This window comes from Sebastes umbrosus, chromosome 1 (genome assembly GCF_015220745.1).
Source record: "Sebastes umbrosus isolate fSebUmb1 chromosome 1, fSebUmb1.pri, whole genome shotgun sequence".
Classification (NCBI taxonomy): Eukaryota; Metazoa; Chordata; class Actinopteri; order Perciformes; family Sebastidae; genus Sebastes; species Sebastes umbrosus.
The window spans coordinates 33,772,732-33,787,489 of NC_051269.1; the positions used below are offsets into that span (position 1 = coordinate 33,772,732).

At 40.8% G+C, this 14,758-nt stretch overlaps 1 protein-coding gene and 1 long non-coding RNA gene across 13 annotated transcripts in view; one reads left to right on the forward strand and one right to left on the reverse strand.

The window, feature by feature from the left end:
• The window catches only part of celf4 (CUGBP, Elav-like family member 4), a 102,292-nt gene that overhangs the window by 71,828 nt on the left and 15,706 nt on the right, over positions 1–14,758 (forward strand). For 9 of the 12 annotated variants that reach the window (XM_037769814.1, XM_037769866.1, XM_037769841.1 and 6 more), the window contains exons 3-7: positions 2,474–2,522; positions 9,167–9,295; positions 10,805–10,884; positions 11,214–11,354; positions 11,686–11,824. In XM_037769814.1, coding sequence (XP_037625742.1) covers positions 2,474–2,522; positions 9,167–9,295; positions 10,805–10,884; positions 11,214–11,354; positions 11,686–11,824 — 538 coding nt within the window. The remainder of the gene's footprint in view (positions 1–2,473; positions 2,523–9,166; positions 9,296–10,804; positions 10,885–11,213; positions 11,355–11,685; positions 11,825–14,758) is intronic. The other 3 variants (XM_037769884.1, XM_037769872.1, XM_037769805.1) reach the window with 1 other exon arrangement.
• The window catches only part of LOC119488328, a 16,339-nt gene continuing 3,324 nt past the window's right edge, over positions 1,744–14,758 (reverse strand). Inside the window, exons 2-3 of the long non-coding RNA XR_005206935.1 lie at positions 2,292–2,294; positions 1,744–2,142 (exon numbers count right to left, since the gene is read on the reverse strand). This is a non-coding gene — a long non-coding RNA (uncharacterized LOC119488328). The remainder of the gene's footprint in view (positions 2,143–2,291; positions 2,295–14,758) is intronic.

The following is a 14,758-nucleotide window of genomic DNA, read 5'->3' on the forward strand; positions in this document are numbered from 1 at the left end:
CAAAATACTCGCCTATGAATATTATATGTCTATGGCTTTTATTGTGAAAAGTGAGAACAGAAGGAGTGGACCTGGTCTGGTCTGCACTTTGTCAAGATTAAATAAAAGTAAAAAATAAAGTAATAAAGTTTGCCGTCTTGATTCGGACTACGGAGCCTCCGTGTTGTTGTTTTGTAATCCTTATAAATCATTATACATATAAATGTTCTATGTGAAAAGTATTCATGACAAAAATAATAGTTTGAAAAATTATATTGAGGTGCAAATTAAATGCACAAAGAAAATGCTGCTGGTGTTTAAAGGCCTTTAGTCAAAGGGAGAGTCCAAAGAAATTATTAATAACTCTGGAGAGGGTCTTACTTCTTTTAAAAGAATAAACATAAACTCACATATTTGCCGGTCCCTAAAATGTCGGTGCAGAGTGAAATTAAGACCAGGAAAATGAAGCGTAACCTCAGAGGGTCAGTGGCGTCGTATAGACCAGTGCTTGCATATAAAACCAGTGGAGGTGGAACACAATTAGGTCAGATTGAGGCCAGACCATTTGTATGGGTCACGGTAAAAAAGCTCATATGTATGCAGGCTTATAGGCCCCATGGGAGCACTGGGCTGACCTTGTCCTATACTCTGATCTATGTCCTCATCTCCCCCTATGTCCTCTTTTCCTCATTCCTCCCCCCTCCTCCTCTTTCATCACCACATTTCTCTCTTCTCAAACACCCCCACTTTTACTGTTTTCCATTAGTTTCTCTTCTCATTCTGTTTAGTTTCACCCCTCCTAAAAACTCCCTCTTTCCTACCCAGCGCTGTTTTTTATTCACATCCTTCTTTCACTTTTTTTTTACTCATTTTTTAACTCCCTTTTTTTCTCTCCATTCCCCAATTCCTTTATCCCCTCTCGTCCTTTTTCCATATCAACAGCCAGTCTGATAAATAATGCATCACAGCACATTAAAAACATTAGTAGGGTTCTCTTGGCTGTCAAAGAGAGGGAGGAGACGAGGGAGAGGAAGGAATGGGTAACTCCGTTTTAAATAAGTGTTATGGAGAATGATGTGATTTAATATTAGCGGCGGAAAAAGCGCCACGCAGGAAAAAAGGGTGAAGGTCCGAGCGTTAATTGCGTTTGCGTCGTGACATTGTGTCCCCCGCGCTCAAAGGTTCTCGCCTTTGGTGGATCATCTGAAAGCCCCGAGATTCATTAAGATGATGACTGTATCAGCAAACTGTGAAGAAAAGATTTAATGACATTTAGCAAAACACTGATGCTGCATCACACAGAACCTTGACCTTTCCCTCCTCCCCTTTCATCCTCAGCTTTCTCCTCTCCTTTCTCCTCTCCCCTCCTCTCCTCTTTCCTCTCCTTTTCTCTTCCCTCCTCTCCTCTCCTGTCCTCTCCTCTCCTCTCCTCTCCTTTCCTTTCCTCTCCTCTCCTTTCCTGTCTTTTTCTCTCCTTTTCTCTTCCCTCCTCTCCTCCTTTCTCCTCTCCTCTCCTCTCTTTTTCCTCTCCTCTCTTCTCCTCTCCCCTCCTCTATCCTCTCCTCAGTCCTCTCCTCTCTCCTCCTCTAATCTCCTCTCCTCTCCTCTCCTCCTCTAATCTCCTCTCCGCTGCTGCCCTCTCTCCTTTCTTCTCCTCCCCTCTCCTCCCTCCTTCCTCTCCTCTCCTCCCTCCTATCTCCTCTACCCTACCCTCCTCTCCCCTCTCCTTTCCTCCTCCCCTCCCCTCCCCTCCCTTCCCCCTCCTTCCTTCCTTCCATTCCTCCTGGCAGCGTGGCGATTGGCATTATTAAAAATTGATTGGCGGCGAGCGTTTAGCAGGGTGGTGAGGCGGAGAGGGAAGGTTTGACAGGCAGGAGTGAAATGAAAGGAGGGCCTCGGCGGACACACTGTGGAAAGGTCTCACTGGGGGACAGAGTGTGTGTGTGTGTGTGTGTGTGTGTGTGTGCACATGTACAAGCTTGTGTGTGAGACGAAAAGAGGATTTTGCAGCAGGACCATTTTGTAGTGAGACTTAACTTGTACGTACTATTATTCTGTTGATTTTGCCGTATGTGTGTGTACACATCCTCCACCACCACCATGTTGTGTCTGAGCTGTCCACACAGACCACTTCACGATAGCACCCACAGAGAGGAGACACCGCTCTGCTGCTGACCCAGAGTTACCTCTCAACCATCCTCCCTCCATCCCTCTCTCCGTCGTTCCCTTCATCCCTTTGCTTATCCCCCTTTCCAACCCTTCTCTCTCCTTTCATCTCACATCAAATAATATTTCCAACCCATATTCCCAACCAGCTATTCCCCCAATGGCTATAAGTGCTACAGCTTTGGAGATTTTCAATACACTTTACCCGCAATTTGGCTGAGTGATTCTGAAAAACTTTTTTTTCGGCGGTGGTGGGAGAGGGGTAAAAGCATGTGCTATTACATGGCGCTTACTGCTTGTCTCTTTGTCCTCTCTTTCTCTGTCACAGATGAACAGACCAATCCAGGTGAAGCCAGCAGACAGCGAGAGTCGAGGAGGTACTGTGCGCTCTTCCTTTCCTCTCTCCCCCTTCCCTTGCTACCTTCCTTCCCTTTGTTCTAGCCCTACAAACATGCTGCCTGTGCGCATCAGCCTCACCATTATCTGTCCCATTAGACGAAGCCCCGTACCTCGACGCAGGCTGACAGCGCGGCCTGGCCGGACCCTCCAGTATTCAGAACACATTATGTAAACAGCGCTCCTCCTGGCTCCTTTCTCGGAGTTTCATCATACGCACTGATGCATGTACATGCAACGCACATGCACAGCAACATGCGTCATGCTCGAGGGGAAAGCAGGTCACTTCTTTTTGTCAAACACCTTTAATAACGCCGTCTGCAGCAGTCTCATCGGACTTCTGTCACAAGTTCGCATCGGCCAAACGAACCGCAGATTCAATTGACAGATCCGTGTGAATGAAATGTCTAGTCTGGTGTTTTGTGTGTGCCGTTAGTGTATTGACAGCCAAGACAGCTTAAAGCACATTTTCTATGTCTAGACATGTAGTGACCTGCTCCTGACATCAATCAATGGACTGTACAAGAGAAGATTGATGCAGTTTGACCGTTTTTGGCTGGACTCTTTCAAACTTTGCAGTTGTTGGTATAATTGGCACCAGAGCGATTCTTCAGTCGCAAGACAGAGGGAAAGAGAGAGAGGAGGGAAAAGAGGAAATAGAGCATGCAAGGAGGTCAAGGTTGATAAGCAGAGAGAAACATAAGGACTGAGAGAAAGGTGTTAGCCTGTATAGGGGAAAAAAACATTGAGGTAAGGAGGAGAGATTGTGTGACATCCTCTTCTTCTATTTAGTTTGGTGGTGCTCTGAGTATGATTGATGGAGCAGGAGGGAGCAGAGGCAAGCACCGAGCGTGAGGAAGCAAAGTGAGGGCAATACAGGCCGTCCATACCTCTATCTGTTATTTGGGTCTACCTTTCTCTGTATGCATGTCCTCAGCCCACTTCTATGCTCCACACTTGCATCTATTTCTTTTTTCTTAGACTTAGATGCTTTAATCGTACAACAGCACCGTGGAAATATGCCATTACAAGTAAAAGTCCTGCACTGATGTAAAAGTACAGAAGTATCAAAAAATAAAAGTACTTAGTCTGCAGAAAAATGTCCTCTGTGACACTGTGTTATTATGTATTACATTTTTAAACTTTTAATAATGATGCATCAGTGTAACATTTTGCTGTTTTAGCTGGTGGAGTTGGGGCTACAGTACTTTTAAAAATGTCATATAAAGTTAGGTAGTTTAGTCCAGTGATTCTCAACCACAAGGGTCAGGCCTCCTCCTGCGGGCCACAACATAAATCTGGGGGGTAGTGAGAGGATTAATGGGGTCTGGAAAGAGGGGAAAAAAACAAAAGAACAAAAGTTCTGCTACACAGATTCTTTTTATTTGGGATTTTTCTATAAACTTTGTGAAATAATAATGGGTAATTGGGGCCTTGAACAGTTATTTTTATTTATTTATTTATTTATTTTATTTTATTTTATTGTTTATCTTTGCAGGGACAGAATACAATTAAAAGTAATTGCACCAGAGTTAGTGAGCAGCTAATTTACATCTGGTGTCCCTGAACAGGTAGAAAAAAACAACCACAGAACAACAAAGATACTAAATAAAAAACAGCCATAGACTGTATATAAGAAGTGGACGTAGTCACGGTGACGTCTCCCATTGGTTTGTGGACTGCCATTTTGAAACCCTGAGTTCGCCATTTTGGCCGTCTCCATCTTGGTTTCTTGCAACCAGAAGCTACGGTACAACCGAACGCTGAATAAGGCATTTTTAGGCGTCCAAAAAAGTTATAATTAACTTTCATGAACTGAAAACTCACTGTGAAAGGGTTAAAGTTGGAGTTGGAGGCGACCTGTCAATCACAAGGTAGCCACGCCCTAAAGCATCCCCTGCTTTATGGTCTATTTGACTCTAAATGGGACCATAATTTACTAAATGAACATCATGCTGTATTGAAGAAGACTTGAAACTAGTGATTGAGACCATAAACTCATGTTTACAATGTTTACTGAGGTAATAAATCAAGTGAGAAGTAGGCTCATTTTCTCATAGACTTCTATACAATCAGATTTCTTGTTGCAACCAGAGGAGTCGCCCCCTGCTGGATATTAGAAAGAATGCAAGTTTAAGGCACTTCAGCATTGGATTCACTTCTCTGACCCGGAGGTAGCCACCTGGAAACAGCGCAATACATAAAAGTCCATCAGTGAGAGATAATAAATCAAATCAGTATGATAAATACAATAAATACAAGGCAATCATTGGTGGTGATACTTTCGTGATGACTTAAGCCAAAGCTTAAGGCTTCCACTTCCCCAGAAAGCAGATTGACCAAAGGCTGCCTTTCTGAACTGCTGTATCCAGTCACCCCAATTTAAAATAAACCATCTGGGACGTTGAGACACAAAATCACTCTTTGGTGGAACAAATCTGAAACATGAGTAGCTGAACTACATACTTTTTATACGGGTCAGAGTCACAAGTCAAAAAGGTTGGCCGCCATAATCTTTAGCAATGCATTGTATTCTAGAAGCTTATCATATGTGTTTTAATTAGGGCTGTCAAAGTTAACGCAATAATGACGCATTATCATCGTGTGAGGGTTTCTGGACAACATTTGTCATTGTTTTGAGTTGTTGATTAATTTCCAACAATAAATATATATGTAAATTTGCATAAATCAAGCATATTTGAGTATTAAATACTTGACAAATCTCCCTTTAAGGTACATTTCGAACAGATAAAAAATGTTGCAATTAATCGTGATTAACTATGGACAATCATGCAATAAATCACGATTAAATATTTTAATCGATTGCCACCCTAGTTTTAATATAAAGCATTAATCTGAAAAGTAACTATATCTGTTTAATAATATATGTAGTGGAGTAAAAAGTGCAATATTCCCCTCTGAAATAGAGCGGAATTGAAGTATAAAGCAGCAGAAAATGGTAATACTCAAGTAAAATACAATACTGTGACTCTGTGACTGATAATGAAAAGGAATACTACTGTTGTGCAGCAAAAATACATAATGAAATTAGATAGTAATATACTTTATGATTCTTGGTAATACTCCTGTTGCCTACTAAATATTACAGTAGTGGAGGGACATCAGGGAGTCATTGACATATGCCAATAGAAAGATGTAATGTTTATTGGTGCCTTCCTTGGGGAACTGTAATGAGGTGTGTACCATGAATGTGTGTGAGTGTGAGAAGGTGGGGGGGCCAAACATTTCAAGATCTGTGTGTGCATATGTGTGTGTCCTCCACCCCTGATGTGCGCTCCACTCTTGTAAACAGTCCCCCCGCCCCCCACACACCCAGTGCAAGGCTAGAGCGCAGATTAGTCTTGTTGACTCTGCAAGGACACCCTGTCAGGAACAGGCAGTGGGGAGCGGACCCCTAAGCATGCACGCACACACACACACAGATAACCACACCTACACATAGCGTTAATTTACAGAGCGCATTCAGAGGCAATTGCACTGAGGCTCATTAATTTCCCAACATATACATCCATTTCCACAGAGCTCAGATTCTGTGCAACGTTAAAAACAGACGGCCTTGCCCACAGACACATCTGTTACTGTTGTGCGCTAACACACTTTCACCGTCTGCTTCACGATTTCCCCTCAAACGCTCACTCAGTGACTCAATCACGCCGTCATGGTGAATAATGGACCGACGCTGGACCTCTCTCTGGCTATATTTTATTAAATCCCATACATATCATGTGTATCTGATTATCCTGCGATTTCTTTTTTACATCATAAAAGTTTTTATTTGTTGAAAAAATTAGAAAAATTTGGGTTAGGGAGGTGTTGCTTTTCATCCACAGAGACTTTTTCACCAAATGTTCTGAAATGCCAATTTTAACTTCAAGAAAGAAGAGGACAGCAGTTGCTATGTGCAAAAGACTGGTTGCTATGCTATGTGTCCGTAAATGAGAAATAGACCAAGAAATGTGTTAAATTAGTGCTGTGTGACTTGATAACAGCATGAACAAGTCATTTTCCTAATGTTTTATCTGGTGTATCCCTGTACAGAAAGTGGGCATTTTATTTTGAAAGTGTTTCTGCCTCTTTCCCCCATTGTTTGAATGGTAGTTTGAACATCTAATAAGAAGTGTCAGCCATTTAGGAAACTAGATATCTTCTTTCATTCAATACCAGGCGGAGAAGATGATTTTTTTATATTGTGCTTATACATGCTCTGTTAAAACTGACATAAGCCTACACATATGTATAGGCCTGTATACATGTAAATAACGTAGAATTTAGGTTGCCACACTCTAACAAAGAATTTATATATTCTTTTTACACATTTAAATGCAAATTTCAGAGTAGGGCTCCAACTAACGATTAATTTCAATGTCAATTTAATCTGTCGATTAATCGATTAGTTGTTTGGTCTATAAAATGTCAGAAAATATTGAAAAATGTCGATCAGTCCTCAAATGTCATGTTTTGTCCACAACTGCCATAGAGGAGTAAAGAAACCTGAAAATATATTTATCAGTGCTTTCCAGTGGCCATGCTGGGGGGGAAATGTGTGCATATTACCCTCCCGTGCAACCCCACATTTATTCAATTGTCTGGATTCAACATAACCTTTGACTTTATGCATATTCCTTGTTATTTCTGGTAGATTATATTTATTTTTATCTAATGTGTTTCACAGTTGAACTTGCTGCCTCATTATTGTGCAGCAGGCACCAGCATCCTGTGTGTGATGCATATTTAATAATAATAACAGCCAAATGTGTTGTCACATGTAAACAGAGGAGCCCCCCGGACAGACTCGCTGTGGAACTTAACTTAGATTTGCATTAAATATTAATCATGTTCTGACCTGAGGACAGGCACACTGACGTGTCTGTCTGTCTAATACCTGTGACAGGCACGGTTCCTCACAGGGAGTACTCGGTGTACTAAAACTGGCCGATTAGCCTGATAAGTCAGACCAATGGATTGTCACAAAAGACATTGTTAGTTTCCATTAGATATCATGTCATCGCCGACAAACACATCAGGTCAAAGAGCTATGTAGATGTTGTCTCTCTTCACGTAATGTATTTTCACAACTATGTAAACATAAAATATGATTGAAGACAAATGGAGGACCGGATTTACCAGTTCCCTTAGTCTCACTCATTGATCCATAAGGGATTCATTTAGCATATATAATATCTAAAGTTAATCAGAGAGAGTTTTAGTTTTTAGAATTTAGGTTTCGGAAAAACGTCACGGTTGGCCTTAAAATAAGATAAAAAAAATCAGATGGTATGGAGCAAGATGCTACACATAAAGGAATGGAAGATTTGTATAACCACAACCTTCACTCACTGTCCTCTCATGAAGAATGGAGTATCATATTAGCCTCTTATCATACATTTTGAGCTACTCTACAACTGTAAGGCAGACTGGTTGGTGGCTCAGTCTGACTGGAAGTGAAATAGTAGCAAGTAACAATATTTTCTGTAGGGATGTCCTCGATCAAAGAAATTCGCTGTCGACTAACACTCGTAAGATTTTGTTGACTAATCGATTAGTTGATCTAATCGACAGATCTATAAAACTGAGTTCCTCCACAAAGAATCCCAATAAAAGCACCACTTTAAATCTTGTGTTTACCAGAGATGTGCTCAAAAGTTTATTGGAAATAAGTCATTCAGCATGAAAAAAGCATAAAAAAACGACTAATCGACTAAAGACATCTTAGTTGACTAAAACCAAAACGACTAATCGACTAAGAAGAGGCAGCTCTAATTTTCTGTCACAAAGAGATTAGGCACGTAGTTGTAGACAACACATTTACTGCAGGAACAAGTTGAGCAAACTACTGAATAAGATGTGAGCGAGCATCGTGTTAGAAAAATGTTGAAAAGCTGCACCATGAGCATCTGTGACCAGAACTCACGCTGATGAGGGCACAGCGCCAACCATGTTCCCACAGGACACACAGACTGTACAGAAAGAACTTTTCTTGCCTTGATCATGAGTTCATCTTCCACTTTAAATTTGTGGATAATGCACATATAGCTTTTGCTATACAGCAGCTCACTTTTTCAGTGCTAATGCACATACATTAGGGTATCTGGAGTGCCTACCGACTGTGAAATAAGACAACCCAGTCAGTTTTTTCAGCGAGGACTGCTTAATCAGCGCCACTGAAATTTGTCAATACTGTCAACAAATTTCAAATTCATGTTGTTATGTAATATAATTATGGGCATCTGTCACTGACTTGTTATGAACATTTTAATTGTTATTCTATTGTTATTGTACTGCTGATGTCTTCCAAATGGAGCTGAGCACCTACGTATGACCATGAACCCTTTGTTTACAATAAGCATACTCGTCAAGAATTTGTGGTTAAGCAAATAGCTTCGAGCCAATCGCTTCATTCAAACAATTGAGATCTAAAGACGTGCGAACAAATGGGTGGATAACATATGTTACCTTGGATAACATATACAGTCTGTTGTCTTTTGCATGCGAGTAAGGTTGAGTAAAAAAACGCTGCTATTTCAGTCAACATAGCGTGCCTTTATGTAGAATATCAAAAGGCATCTCTGAGCCTCTGATCGTGACCTATTCCTTTTCCTTTTAGAAGACAGAAAGCTCTTTGTGGGTATGCTCAACAAGCAACAGTCAGAAGATGACGTGCGGCGCCTTTTCGAGTCCTTCGGCAGCATCGAGGAATGCACCATCCTCAGAGGTCCCGACGGAAACAGCAAAGGTGAGTTTATAGCTGTTTATGACTTTGAGCCAGCACACTCTTTTTCACAGGCTACTGCACAGAAATGATTTGGCCTTTCAAAGTTGGTGACTTTGCAAAGTTCTCCCTTTTAAACGCTTCACGTTGAGCGATGCCAAAGCAGGAATATTTCACAATCATCAGAGGAGCGGTTACATAAGAAAACTGTAGATCAGTGGTTCGTAACCTTTTTCCTTGAGGAATCCCTTTTCTATCATTGAGTAAACTGACAACCCCTGACTACTTATGGATATTTCATATTATGTTCAATGCATAACAATAACAGTACAGAACAACTGATAAACTGTACAATTAACCCAAATAGTGAACGCAAGAACTGCATGAAGTTTGTGTAAAACGAGCGATTTGGATGAATTTTGAGCAAATTATTTCCTGTGAATATTGAAGCATCAGAGATGAGTTTTCCTGTTTATTTTTTGGATTTTTAATATATAAGTATGTAACAATAATGTATAAATCCAAATATATATATATATATATATATATATATATACACACACATTTATTTATTATTTATTTATCTATCTATTTGTCCATTTATCTATTTATCTATTTATTTAATTATTTATCTATTTATCTATTTATCTATTTATCTATTTATCCATTTATCTATTTATCTATTTATTTTAAAGTTGTCTTACACCCCTGAAAATAAAGAAAGCCTCACGACCCCCTGTGAAGCTTTGGCGACCCCTAATGGGGGTCAGGACCCCCACGTTGGGAACCAGTGCTGTAGATTCTGTACATTTCAACAGTAAATGCCATGTCAAGGCTTTGCCACACAGGGAAGAGAGATAGAAACTCCTTACAGATGAACCCCATTAACCTCATGACTCAACCTACATGGCAATGATGAAGAACCAAGTCATCCTCCTTATTAACCACCAGGCTTCATGTCATGCCAGAAAAATGTCCTTTTCCAAATGTTGTCTACACAAGTTCACTGCCTGAAGTTCATCAGCGGGTTTAGCAGCCAATCAATGAGGCCCGATGATAACTAAGCCTGATGATTACAGTGGGCTTGATCATTCTGATTCCTCCGTGAAGCTCCATTAACAAGGCCTCATCAGCCAGCTTACTCGGCTAAGTGGGCTTTAGCTCAATAATTACTGGGAACTTGATCATTCAAATTCATCAACGGGGGCTTGTCAATAGTAAGCGACACCAGAACGCTGCGGCATTTTAAGCCCCATCAGACGATCCCAAAGTTGTTAATGGTGTCAGAGTGGCATGTTTAGCCCGCTTATTGAGCGCCGATGCACACTGATGCAGCCCTCCTCAGCTAAGAGGGTTTTGTTTACTAAATGTTTGTTGCTGTAATGTTGTAGGAAACTTATCCTGGGTGGAGAAAAACAGGAACGTTTCACTTGTTGTCTTGTTACTGGCAATGTTTTGCATCGATACTGTATGATGTACTATTCAGCAAACTTTTCCCTTTTGTCTCCCCCCTCTCTCTCTCTCTCTCTTCAGGCTGTGCATTTGTAAAATACTCCTCTCATGCTGAAGCTCAGGCAGCCATCAGTGCACTACACGGCAGCCAGACAATGCCTGTGAGTACATCCTAACTGTGTGTGTGAGATTTATGTGAGAGAGGTGAGTCACGTAGCAAGATGAGTCACATAGAGCTTAATTACCTTCTTAAAGTTGAGTTAAGCTATACTTTATTAATCCCAGAAAGGAAGTTTGTCCTTTGCATACGACCCGTTCTAACTATTTCAGGGCAAATGGGTGCAGGCTAGAAGCTCTGACGCCATCGCCTTGGCAGGAGAGGATGTGTGAAAGATACAAGCTTATGTCATGTGTATCAGTACTCGCTAACATGTACTGCGTGGCGTGTTTGTGTGTGTATGTGTGGGTGGGTGGATGGGTCGGTGCACAGGGCGCCTCATCCAGTCTGGTGGTGAAGTTCGCCGACACGGATAAAGAGCGCACCATCCGCCGCATGCAGCAGATGGCTGGTCAGATGGGCATCTTCAACCCGATGGCCCTGCAGTTTGGAGCCTACGGAGCCTACGCTCAGGCAAGACACCCCGCAACACGTCTTTGTTATCTACAGTTATTTATTCAATGAACCGTGGATATTAAATGGAGTGCTCAAGCCTAGCTCACACATGAATTTCAAATAGCATAAAAAAAAAGATGAGCTCCTTATTAATGTTGGTTTGGAAAAAAATAACAATTTTCATGAGATTCAACACTTTTATCTAGTAGTCTCTGTTTTCCTCACTTTCCTTCTAATCCCCCACTCCCTCCTTCCTTCTTTCTTAACTCAGTAACCTCTCTAAGTCTTTCTCCTCTTTCCTTTCATTATTCTCAACCCTCCCGATAATCCCCTCTCCTCCGCTGTGCAGGTGCAGCAGCAGGCGGCATTGATGGCGTCTGTAGGCCAGGGAGGCTACCTCAGTCCAATGGCAGCCTTTGCTGCTGCCCAGATGCAGCACATGGCCACCATCAACGGCATCCCTGGAGCACCGCTGACCCCAACGTCAGGTAACAGTGGTCAAAAGACCAAAAGGTTAAAGGGCCAGAGGTGGAAAGAGTACTGGAATATTGTACTCAAGTAAAAGTATTGTTACTTTAAATTAGGACCGTCAAAGTTAACGTGATAATAACGCGTTGTTTTAAAGCTAGAGTGAAGATACTTATGTCATATGAAACTAGAAAAGAATCCATTGGTTCCAACCATGTCATGCTCATCGCGAATATGTTATCGCTCCAAACTTAAGCTAAATTTAGGCAAGGAAAAACAGTCATGGACATTTTCAAAGGGGTCCCTTGACCTCTGACCTCAAGCTATGTGAATGAAAATGGGTTCTATGGGTACCCACGAGTCTCCCCTTTACAGACATGCCCACTTTATGATAATCACATGCAGTTTGGGGCAAGTCATAGTCAAGTCAGCACACTGACACACTGACAGCTGTTGTTGCCTGTTGGGCTGCAGTTTGCCATGTTATGATTTGAGCATATTTTTTATGCTAAATGCAGTACCTGTGAGGGTTTCTAGACAATATATGTCATTGTTCTGTGTGGTTAATTGATTTTTAATAATAAATATATACATACATTTGCATAAAGCAGCATATTTGCCCACTCCCATGTTGATAAGAGTATTAAATACTTGACAAATCTCCCTTTAAGGTTGAACAGATAAAAAATGTGTGATTAATTTGCGATTAACTATGGACAATCATGTCTTGGTAACGTGTCCCACATTGTCCCACACAAACATACTCCCACATTTGGTTTGTTGGGATCTGGTCACCCTACCACTGATTATCAATTATTAATATACAACAGCCTTCCTCACAAAAGTGCAGACAAATAAACTAATAAAAAGATCAACAATAATTAAAAACGAGCTATGGACACAACCTCAAACTTATTATAGAATCAACAGTAAAAACAAAACATCAACAAAGCAGACAAAGTGACATGTAAACAATATAAACTCAGTTTGTATCCATGACAACAACACTCTCCAGATGAGAACGTCAACAGCCACGTCGTCGCCTAGCAACGTAGCTGCCGTGTGCGCACTTCGCGGTGTGTACAGACTGCGCAGTCTCTCCTTTGCTGTATTATGTTTTATTTTATATATATATGGTTGTTGTACTCACCTGTCTGAACGGCAGAGTACTCCACAATCTGAACTCGGCCCCCATAACTCTGTCCGTGAACGCAACATTTATAACGTATATAATTTACGGAGTGACGTCATCACGTAGACACTGTGGAGCTGACGTCCTCCCGCGGCTGCAGAAACACCTGCAGCTTCTTCTCTGCTGCAGATGCTGATTCATTTCTTGTCTTCTGGTCCATTCTCACACAGTTTATCAGGACGTTTTTCATGCATCTATTTCTTCAAATAAATTATGACATTAACTTGTCATTAACTACTGCTATGGACGCTCTGCAGGACAGATAATAATTCACTATACTCACTTTTAACAGTCTCTTCTGCACAATATTCATTTTTTTAATAGTCCTGTATCACAGCTGTTACCCTGCACTATATTCAGTTTTAACAGTTTTCTTCATCTCCTTGTATTATTATATCTGGTATATTTTTTTGTACTTCGTACTTTGCACTACTAACTTTTTTTACTGCCTTTTTACTAACATGTTTTGCACTATGGAACTGTGATGCTGGACCTTGAATTTCCCTCATGATCAATATAGTTACTATCTATCTATCTATCTATCTATCTTTCTATCTTCAAATTTACAAATGCCTTTTTTTAATCACAAAAAGTATGAGATGCTTTTGATAATAGTGGTAACAGCAATGTACAGTAATGGATAAAAAACAGTATGTCCCTTTAAGGCCTTGCTGTAGCATTGCAGTTGGAAAAGGTACAAAGTGCACTGGATTTAAATGGGCATATCATTACACAGAATCTATACATGTTTCTAGATGCATTGAAGGGGTGCAAATGAACATAACGCACTGTGGCATAACATGCGATCAGGTGAGACAAATCTGTAATTGGTACCCATAAAATATCATCAACATAGGATTCATTATTCTTTAGGGCTGTCCCGAATACTATTTTTTAGGCTTCGAAGCTTCGTTGAGAAATATTCGAAGGTATTCGAAGTTTCGCAGCGCAGCAGGCTGACACTGTTCTTCTGTCTGTCTCCATCTCCCTCGTTTCAGTGCCCGAGACAGCGGCAACCTCTACACACAACAAACAGTGATATCCGTCTGAGAATAACTAATAATAATTCATGTTGAATATGCATAATGTTGTGGGATTATTCCTTATTTCATGGTGTTATGTCCCTCTTTAGTATAAATACAAGTAAAGAGACGATAACACGATAAACAAAAGAAGATGGGAGTCAAAGTTGAGGTGGAAACAGAAAAAGAAAAAGAGTTATTTATTTACACAATACTTCAAATAATCAAAAAGGTTCACAAAAAAAAGGTGGTTGTGCCAAATAAAGAAAAATTAAGAAAACAAAACTAGGCCTAACTAATTGCTATCTCATAAAACAAAGCCACAAAAAGAACACCTGATTCATTTATCTAAAAAAAAAAGACCTTCACAACGAATACAAAGGTGGCACCGACCAGTAACCTAGTGTTTCTATACAAAAGATGATGACTATGTGAATGAAAAGTGTATAGGGTACTCCGGTTTACCTACAGTCCTCCACCTCCCACCACAGACCCTTTTCTAATCTCTAATCTAATCTATTTTGTGATTTATACATTATTATTACATACTGATTTGGAGGTCGATTACTATGGCGATGGTCGAAGCTTTGGCCTAGCGTCAGCCCTCCTATTCTTATACAATATATGTGAGGTTCAGATCTGTTGTGTCACAGTAAGGGACATACTAGGACAAGAAATCAGCCCTGACATTTAGTGTCTTCACCGGCCCACTGGACCGACCCCTCTGACATTTCCAGGAG